The following is a 10,094-nucleotide window of genomic DNA, read 5'->3' as shown; positions in this document are numbered from 1 at the left end:
TTCAAACAGTTATTCCAGTCTTCAGTCTCAAATACAGATGCACTTTCTTGACCAGAATTGAACTATCTGTAGTATAAGATATGTTAAGTTCATGAGAGCTTTTTGCATATCATTGGTCGTGGCAAGTGCTTATCTCTCATTTTATGTTAGCTACCTATTTATTCTTTTCGTATTTTGTCATTTTAACTTATTGTTGTGTTTTTGACGGAACACCAGAGTAATATTGTAGAATCACTCAACTCAGAAGCGTTAAGTGATTATATGTGAAAGAACCGTTTTATTACTGAGTATAAGTTAAAGTATATACAAATATATCGCAACAACATTGTAAGTAGGAAAAACAGTATAAATAACTCAAATATGGAAAGTCAGGAACAAAGAGTGCATCCTTCTCTAGGGCATGCCACTCCGATATTTGTAAGCACAAATGATATTTTAAACAATGGACTTAATGAATAATAATTAATTAAGCTGTAACTAAAATGAATTAGCTATTAACAAAGGGGAGCAACTCTTCCCTAGCATAACTCGATGTATAAGTCCATAACTTTTATCATTGTCATATTCATTTCACAGATAAAAGAAGTTGCACCAATTCCTCAGTCATTTATACCAGAGTCAGAAACTGAGTTTTTCTGCCAAGATTTGAGAGTGAGTTTAATTGCCATGTCAAAGAGTGATAAATTGTCTTTTCCACGATACGCTTATGACATTATAATAAATTTTACATTTTTTATGAGCTCTTATACTGTTCATTTTTGTTTTTGAAAATCGGTTTGAGTTATTGGCTATCCTTTTCTTGAAATATGAAATAAAAATGCGAAAAATACAACAATTTTTTTAAAAAGAACTTTTTTGACATCCATTGGCATTCTCTTGACGGTGATGTAAGATATTGTAATATCTTGTCTTAGTTTATATATATATTTTTCTGTTTTGATATTTTTACCCCCAAACATTACCCGTTTGTTCCAGAATTCTGACAAAAGTTAAATCATTTGATTTGATTGTAACAACGACTTTCAATGTATAATGGAAAAGACTACATTTTATTTGTCTGATCCATATTCCATACACTCTCTGTGCGTTGGAACAGATTAAATCACTACACGGAAGTTTAAGAAATACACACTTTTATAAACAACAGCAGTTGTAGATCACAATTTTAATAACTCAAAATAGTTACTATTCATAATCAAGAAAATCACTTACCAGAGGTAGATATGCACTGAATTGAAGATTGAAGATTAAAGAAAGAAGCTCACTCATGCCTTTTGTGAAGCTTAACATTTTTTCCCATATGTTTTCATTTTGATTTAAATGTCCAGGTACCTTATTTTTATTATCTAAAACTTAAAATAACAATGAATTCTTTCTGAAACACTATAATATAGAATTAGAATTATATTTTACGGATGTTTTCTTGGCTTCCAGATTGCTAGAGAGTCCAATGTTACAATGAAGGGCCAGGCAGCAGCCGCTATTAGAAAGGACTGGTTAAAAACGTATCAGGTAAATATATTTTCAAGTTGTGCGTTAGATTTGATTTAGGAATTCCAGGGTTAATTTAAATTTAATTTTTGGGGGAAGATGGGAGAGGTCAAGTGAACAGCTTTTTTATTCCAATATTTTCTTGAAAACATTCTACACGCATTCACGGCAGACGATATTTGGATTTAAATCATAATAATTCAATAAAAGTATAGTTTGTCCAAGAACCTGGTGATGGAAAAAAAAAAAATTTAAATAGACAGACAGAACAAAACAAAAACTATCCAAAATCTCAGTCGGACTGGGATTTATGATGGAGGTCAGGATACAGAAATGCTCTTCTTGGTGTCCAACATCCCAAAAAACAAACAAAAAAAAAACAAAAAACGCTAATAAACAAGAAAGAAAAATAAGAGAAAAAAAACTACTTTGTTATGATTGTGATGTGGTGTGAATTATAAGCACTGGCATCTAAAGCTATAATTAATAACTTTGGTTGTATTGTAAAATCAAATCATATTGGAGATGTTTAATTTCTTTATTAACAATTTCTTTCCTGAACCTACGTTGTAAAGTTTGCATCTCAAATTTCCTGAAAATTATTTGAAATATTAATTCTCCTACCAGAGCTAGATATTTTTTAGTAGACGAGTTTGGGAAACAGAAACATTATGGAATGAAAAATTCTTGATTCTCCACCTGTATCAATTTATTCATCCATCTGTCCATTTCCCTCAAAATATACCATATATAAAAGGAGTGTCTCCTTTTGTGTTATCGTATCAGGATATGAAATCACAGTGTGGAAAGGATGACGATGAAGAGGAAGAAGATGAAAACGAATTGAATAACATCATTGAGGTAAGTTTATCATGGTATTAAAATATTGAGTCATTGATCATACAACCATATGAGTAGGTACGACAATAGACGTCATTTTTGTGGCAGTAAAAAAAGCCTATATATTTTGCGTCACACGTCGAGAAAAGGACTATTTTTAAATCGGGTCATTCAACCATTCATACCTGGGCCATTAAAAAACAGAGCTAAATTTGGTATCGTCTTAAAGAGGAAGGTTTCAGCTTTATTCCTATACCACTTCAAAAAAAAAAAAATAGACATTAAAGGTTCAAAAATGCCATTTTAAAAGTTTACAGCAGCTAAAAATCCTGAGATATTATTGATATAAATTTTGAACCGAGTCTATCTAAAAGACAAACATCTTATCTCTATTTCTACCAATTTGTTTTAATGACGGTTGTTTAATGGCCGAGGTATTGCATTTTAAACAAGCCCACCAAATCCTTGTTTTCAGCTTTGGGTGTTATCAGATTTTTTTACACCTCATTGTAGTTTGTAACAGCACTTAAAATGCCGTGAGAATGAGATCTCAAATTATTTACAGAAAGAAAAGAGTTCACGAAAACCACATGAATATTTTATTAAAGTACCTTCATAGTTTATGTTTGAGATAGTTTAAAACAAAATGAATATGATAAATGTTGTTATTTCAATTGATAACTCGGGTCAATAAGTGGGTATGTTTTAATGATGGAACAGCCTAAATAAACCCCTCATTTTTCCGGTTTTTATTAACGTGTAATCTTTTTCGGATGACTTTCTAGCCTTGGTTGTCATTGAACGACGTTTGGTTTTGATCAATTTATGCATGTCATTTTTTTCAAATCTGGTTTGTCTCTCGATGTTTATTTATTGCTAAACAAAAAACATGGGACGAATTTTTACACACATTCTCCACTCATAGCGGCCATGTTGTTGCTATGACAAAATGATTGTTTGACCTCGTTAGAACTGAAGTAGATTTTTACGGTCGAAGGTGTAATGTCGTTTTTAAAACAATCACATAGGAATACCCACTACTTGTAGTTTATAAATAGACAAAAGATACACAATGATTCGTCGCAATGTGTTAGAAAATTGAAAAAGCATTGCTATGTTTTATTTTATTTGGGAAAACTGGTACTTGTAATAGTTATAAGATTGGAAAAATAATACTTCGAAGTGCCACTTCGTTGTCTAACAGTTTTTTTTTCTTTCTGATGCTTTCATGATAGTGATAGATTATGTAAAGGAACAATAAGAGTTACTAGTGGATAATGAAGCAGGTTCTCTGTAGAAGTTAAAAAATAATTCTTTACGCCATTAAAACTGCATCAAAATGGATAATAGGATGACGTGTATTTATTTGTTTTTGTTTGTTTGTATATTTTATTTTTTTTGTATGTTTTTGTTTTAAATCGGGAAGTAAATTTAAGACGAGAAAAGAAGCAAATAAAGAGATTTTTTTTTTTCAGATTTGGTTTTGGCGAGATTTGCGATACCTCAATTAGTACAATACTCACCTCTCAAGCAAAGGGACGTTAATCATAAATAATCGGGTGGCTAGGTCTTTAGGGTGTGTGTGGCAGAAAGTACTTTATTTCAGACTAGCGTCCTATCTAAAGGGTAGCAGTTCATTTAGTAATACAGAAATCAGGATACAGTTACGCGGACAGACCTTAAGGCGCTAAAAGACTTTGGGGTGGTAGGGGGTTGAGGGCGCAAAAGACACACCTGCTGGGCACGAGCGCATGATTACGTATAAGAGGAAAGCCTTCTACTGCCAATATATATATTGATAACCTCCTAATAAGATACAAAGAGACGATTTACGGTGGAAAAATCATCCCCCATGATAGGAATAATACATTTTACTGCACCCTTTCGGTTAAGGATCCCAGAGAGGGCCAAGGCAAAACCAAGCAATATAATTACCATACAAGTCCATAAAGTAGAATGGAAGTGAAAACAGACGTTGCGGAAGTAAAAACATGATGTCTTGAGATTATAGGGGTTTCTTAAGAGGTTGATTTATTATTTTATGCTGCTGGTTCGAACAGTATGCTTATCATTCATGATTTCATGTTGAGTTTTGAGAAGGAAATATTGACTTTACCAAAACGTTGTGACGATTTTTTAATTCAGCAAGTCCGGTTTCCTATAGTGTATGATACTTTTCTTCTACCTTCATTATTTTGAGAGATATTTAATCTTTTATACATTTTGCTCGTGATTATAGCTATTTTTCTGCCAACATGCAAAATTGCGTGTTTCCTGATGTTTACTTCTTTATTTTTCAAAGACCATTTGAAGAAAATGTCTGAAAAATATTGGATCTCTTCCCCGGAGTACTCTCTACCCGTTGACGTGAATTACATGTCATATTGTATGATCATTATGTTAATATAGTATATGGAATATGCTATTTCGTCATGCTGGAGGCCAAAACATTTACTTTCACAAGTGTTTTGGGATATTTTCAACAGACTGTAGATTTAGGACAAAATTTGTGTCTGGTTCAAATCTTGTTATATTTTATTTACCTAGTCACTCTGCTTTAAACGGTGTTTCACAAGTATGATGAATCTTTTAGTGGTTAGTTACATTACGTCAAAGTTGGAACATTTTCTTACATCAATTGGCAAGCAAAAAAATTCTAAGTTCTTGAAAAATGAATTTGCTCTCAATTTCTTATTTATTTATGGATTTTCAAAATTTAAAAAGTGTTTTCCATGACTATCAGGATGCTTTATGAATATAGTCAGAAAAGTCAATTTTAAATATTTTAAAATTGTCTCTTGTGGTACCTAATATGAGGATGTAAAAAAAATTTCAAATCAGGGATGGTATTTATTAAAAAAGGGAAATATTTATAATTTTTTTTGGTTTACTTTCCTTCTTTAAATGTTAATGAATGATCTGCAAAATATATATTTATCAAGATGTTGAGGGCATTACACTGGTTACCAGTTAAAGCTCGTATGGAATACAAAATTGCTTGGGGAAGGTGAACTATTGAGAAGCACTTTGAGCAGACTAGACATTGAAGTTTTATTTTTCATTTATGCGTAACAAGATTTTTGATAAGCTCATATTATTGGTATAGAATAAATTTATGGTCAGTGTATTAAACAAACTATTTACACAAACACTTGAAATAATTATAAAGTGTTTTGTTTGAAATTCGTTCTTATTTATTTTATTTCATAATCTAGGGTCTAGTTAGTTACACATCGTAAAATAAGTTATTTCCTATCTACAAATTAAAATGTGTTATGTGTGTAACTTTGATATTTCTTTGTATTTTCACAGGAAGTGGAGGGAAGTCCGTCTGTGATGAATATTTATGACAAAATGCACATACGCCCTCCAAGATGGGTATGTATGGATTTAGATTGATTAAACATAAAGATTTGTGGCAATAAAGATATACTGTTATGCTTGTCTTATAATAAATTAATAATAAATTCAAAGAGTTGGATGGCAAACTGTTATTATTATTATTATTATTATTATTATTATTATTATTATTATTATTATTATTATTATTATTATTATTATTATTATTATTATTATTATTATTATTATTATTATTATTATTTATTATTATTATTATTATTATTATTATTATTATTATTATTATTATTATTATTATTATTTTATTATTATTATTTATTATTATTATTATTATATTATTATTATTATTGTTATTATTATTATTATCATTATTATTAATAGTATGGAAATGTTTTATACTGAATGAAATTATGTTTTGCCAAACGAAATTGTAGGAATCTGGGAAAATATACTTGTTCTGTTAAATAATGCAATAGCAACATTAATCAACAATATTTATTGGTGATTTCATTTACTTTACAGAGTCACAAACTGAATCTACCATCGAGTTATAATGACGAGGGTAAAAAGTTTGACTTCCCAACTCCCAGTCCAAGAGAAGATACAGAAAATGGTATAGAATTAAGACGAAGAACTCCACTTTCTTTACCTCAAACTCCCAAAACTGGCCAAGAAGAGGAGCATGAGAAGGAGAAGAATGCTGTTTATTTCACTGTACATCGATACATCGATCCAAGGGATCTCCTGAAAGGAGATTCATACTCCCACAAGTCAGGAAAATTTATCAAAACATTAAAAGTTCCTAAGACAAGTCGTTTCATGATTGCGAGGGTGGAAGAAGATCCAGCAGAAAATATAAAGCCATTGACATCTCAACCACATGCAGTTGGGGAAGATTCCCAACTCGAGACGATTTGTGAAATAAGTGATATGGAAGCTCAGCCATTAATTAATTCACAGACTTCAAATATTCCTGTGTAATGTAAGTTAGAGTGTAAAGTTAGAAAATACTTTCTTTACAATTATATTTTGTCCCCTTCCATTGAACTTTGTCTTGGTTCTGCTGCTATTCTTAGATCCAGGCTTAGGGAATCAGTGTAATACTTTGAGGCATGCTCTTTGTCAAATGCAACATGTGTTTTTGTAAAGATAGTAAAATTAATTACCGGTACATAAAACTAGAAGCTATAAAAGTATAGGTAGACTAGTCCTTGATTGAGACAGAGGATCACAGACAATAACGATGAAAAGATGATGCTGATGGTCATATATTCATTCCTTCATTTATCTATTCATTCATTCATCTCGTTTGATTGTTTTCTTTTAGGAGTTTTAGAGTACTTGCGACACTTGATTTAATGTACAATTATTATATTCCAAAGCACTTTTTACACCTTCATCTAAGGTTTGGAAAGAAAAACCTGTTTGATTCATTGATACATGTTGAAATGAAAATCCAGTAGTCACAAAAATTGAGACATTATTTCACAAAAATTGAGACATTATTCAAGCGATTGTATTTTCTAAACCGTTATCAATATTCATAACTTATACATAAATCTTTTTTCAAGAAGTATTTTTTTTAATTATCACCTTTTAATTGAAAACATGTGAACAAAGTTTTAGTTAAACATGAGAAGATTTCAAACATCAAACGCAAAATTATTGTGTAAATTCAACTCACATAATTTATTGTTCTAAATGGTCGGCCAAAACACCGATCTGTTGGATGACAATTGTCAATCTTTTCTTCCAAACTGAAATCAATTTTCTAATCTCATTGTCAGTGAGCTGCTCCCAAAATTAATGAATTCTTTCCTTTAGAGTCTCTTCAGTAAAAAAAAACTTTGTCTTTTGCCTATTTACTTTTTCTATCAACGAATTTCAAATGCGATGAACCATTGGATTCAAGTCTGCTGATTGGGGTGATTTGAGGTAAAATCAGTGCTATTCAATGTTCAAACTGTTGTGTGTTTACTGGTATGTGAGATTGCTCCATCCTGTTGTAATATGAAATTGTTCAGGCAGTGAGTAAAAAGCCCAACAATCTCACAGAAGTTTGCTTTCTTAAAGCTGGATGTAAGAATTGGCATTAAACGTAGCTGTCTGTGTTTCAAAGAAATGAATTCTTGTCTTTCCCTGCTAAGAAACACCCTATTTTCTTCATAATAAAAATGGTTTTAATGAACGTTCCTTTTATTGCTACATAAACAATGCCATTTTAACAACTTTTGTCGTTTAGAGAGTGAAATCTTTGTCATCAGTGAAAACAACTTGTTTTACATCATCTGTCTTAAGTGTATCTAATAAAATTCTAGCACATGTTTTTTTTCTTATATGTCAGTGATTTTTCTTGATGATTTGATACGCTTAAAACATTTCAGTTTTAGATCCTTTTTTATGATGCTGCTTATTGTTTGCTTTACTACCCCCAAGAGTGTTTTGTAATCTTGTTTTTGTGACTCATTAGTTCTTGGTTGAGACTCTTCTGAACAGACCAGTTCTTCTACAATAGCAATATTACAGTCTGTATGGCATGATTTAGGTAGACCACTTCTTTCTTTTGTTTTCAAACAACTAAAAGATTTAATTTTTGATACAAGTCTGTAAACACTTGAACGGCCTCCATGTTTATTTGAAATTGCAAGGATATTTTTGAATGAAGAAATCTAGCAGAGAATACTTATTTTGAAGCCTTCCACTCACATCTAATAGCAGCATTTTTCAGAAACTCATCACTAACAGGGAACTGGCTCAAGATATATTTGATTGCAGAGCAGAACTTTTTGACATTTTTCACAAAAGAATCATCTTGCTTCTGTGTGAAACAGGGGACATCCTGCAGTTGCGTAAACAATTGTCATATATCAGTGCCACTAGAATCAGATCTTTTCTAGTCATCTCTAATTCATGTTCATCAAATTTTACTTTGGACAGATTTGGTGCAGCTACAATTGTCTCAGGCTTGATATAACTCATTAAGTTATAAGCTCATCAAGATGAGGCGTGAGATGGTGATTTGAGAGACTTCTTTTTACAGCATTAGGTTGGGGTTGATGAAGATTGGCAATTTCTCCTTTGAAACCAAGCAATACAGTTTCTTTGGAGTATTGTCAAAGAATGCAGCAATGCGGAATATGCATGCTTTGAACTGTCTTTCTCGTGGCATCTCAAATTCTTTATCCTTTTTAAAAAATTCCTTAAAGGGGCTTCACCTGCTGTTAGAAAGCATGGCATCTTTATGGATGAGAATATGACATTAGACCGACATATAAAATATCTTTCTCATTGCCTAAATTTCCAACTTAACAGAATTGGTAAAATTAGAAACTACATAAATACAGATGTGACAGAGTCCTTGATTACATCATTGGTTCTTTCAAAACTTGACTATTGTAACTCTCTCTTTTTGAACCTTGCCAGAGAATACTCAGGCTGCAAAGAATTCAAAACAATGCTGCAAGATTATTCTTTAAGTGCAGCAAGAAACATCATGCGTCACCTCTGCTAAAAGAGCTTCATTGACTTCCTGTTAAGGAACGAATATTGTACAAAGTTCTGACATTGTGTTTTAAATGCTTCAACTGATATCAACCAACTTATCTTTATGATAAATTGGAATTATAATATACACCAACCCGATCCCTTCACTCGTCATCTGTTGGAAAATTGCTTGTCACTCAAAGAAAGAACTCTTACGTGTCATGTGGAGGCCGATCCTTTTCTAGAACATCCCAACTCTCTGGAACAAACTTCCAAAAGAAATATGTCATTTTTCATCGGATGATATGTTTATAAATCATCTTAAGACTTTGTTATTTTCCAAATTGAATTTTTTATGCCCCTGTAAAGCACTCTCAGCACTTCCTCGTGATATGGAAGAGCGCTCAACAAAATATATTATTATTATTATTATTATTATTATTATTATTATTATTATTATTATTATTATTATTATTATTATTATATTATTATTATTATTATTTTATTATTATTATTATTATTATTATTATTATTATTATTATTATTATTATTATTATTATTATATTATTATTATTATTATTATTATTATTATTATTATTATTATTATTATTATTATTATTATTATTATTATTATTATTATCATTATTATTAATTACTCCAAAAGACATTGAACGCAAGCATGAAGTCAAAGACATCTTGTAGCACCGTGCCTTATTATTATTATTATTATTATTGTGTGAAGGCTGGTATACATTGCTTCTGGAATTCTTGTAATTCCTTTTTCCTCTTGCTCATGGGGTTCCAAATTGCTTCTCAGCCATCTTTTATTCTGAGTCACTGAACTGTGAAGTCAGTGATTTCACAGCAAATAACCTTAATCTTGGGTACATCCCTTACTTACCTTATCTTCCTTTTTTTGTGTG

General features: G+C 31.0%; 1 protein-coding gene across 2 annotated transcripts; it reads left to right on the top strand.

The window, feature by feature from the left end:
* Window positions 1–514: 514 nt before the first annotated feature.
* On the top strand, window positions 515–9,249 carry LOC144958172 (uncharacterized). 2 transcript variants are annotated; one of them, XM_078889959.1, is made up of 6 exons: window positions 515–651; window positions 1,435–1,512; window positions 2,278–2,352; window positions 5,644–5,709; window positions 6,211–6,670; window positions 9,112–9,249. In XM_078889959.1, the coding sequence occupies exons 1-5, from the start codon at window positions 532–534 to the stop codon at window positions 6,667–6,669; spliced, it is 798 nt and encodes a 265-aa protein (XP_078746085.1). In that variant the 5' UTR covers window positions 515–531; the 3' UTR covers window position 6,670; window positions 9,112–9,249. The 2 variants fall into 2 exon arrangements, with proteins under 2 accessions (XP_078746085.1, XP_078746075.1); XM_078889949.1 differs by lacking the exon at window positions 9,112–9,249 and having other exon boundaries at window positions 517–651; window positions 6,211–8,012.
* The last annotated feature ends 845 nt before the right edge of the window (window positions 9,250–10,094 follow it).

The sequence above is a fragment of the Berghia stephanieae genome, chromosome 1 (assembly GCF_034508935.2).
Source record: "Berghia stephanieae isolate SIO BIC M18660-M18661 chromosome 1, UCSD_Bste_1.3, whole genome shotgun sequence".
Taxonomy (NCBI): domain Eukaryota; kingdom Metazoa; phylum Mollusca; class Gastropoda; order Nudibranchia; family Aeolidiidae; genus Berghia; species Berghia stephanieae.
The sequence above is the reverse complement of the archived record's forward strand: the minus strand, read 5'-3'. Positions and strand labels throughout refer to the sequence as shown.

What these genes read in the sequence shown, in the direction of transcription:
- LOC144958172 (XM_078889959.1), top strand. Translation starts at nt 532, where the DNA reads ATGTATAAGTCCATAACTTTTATCATTGTCATATTCATTTCACAGATA. An exon ending in ACTGGTTAAAAACGTATCAG is followed by an intron (nt 1,513 to 2,277) that starts GTAAATATATTT and finishes TTATCGTATCAG; the next exon opens with GATATGAAATCACAGTGTGG. An exon ending in AATTGAATAACATCATTGAG is followed by an intron (nt 2,353 to 5,643) that starts GTAAGTTTATCA and finishes GTATTTTCACAG; the next exon opens with GAAGTGGAGGGAAGTCCGTC.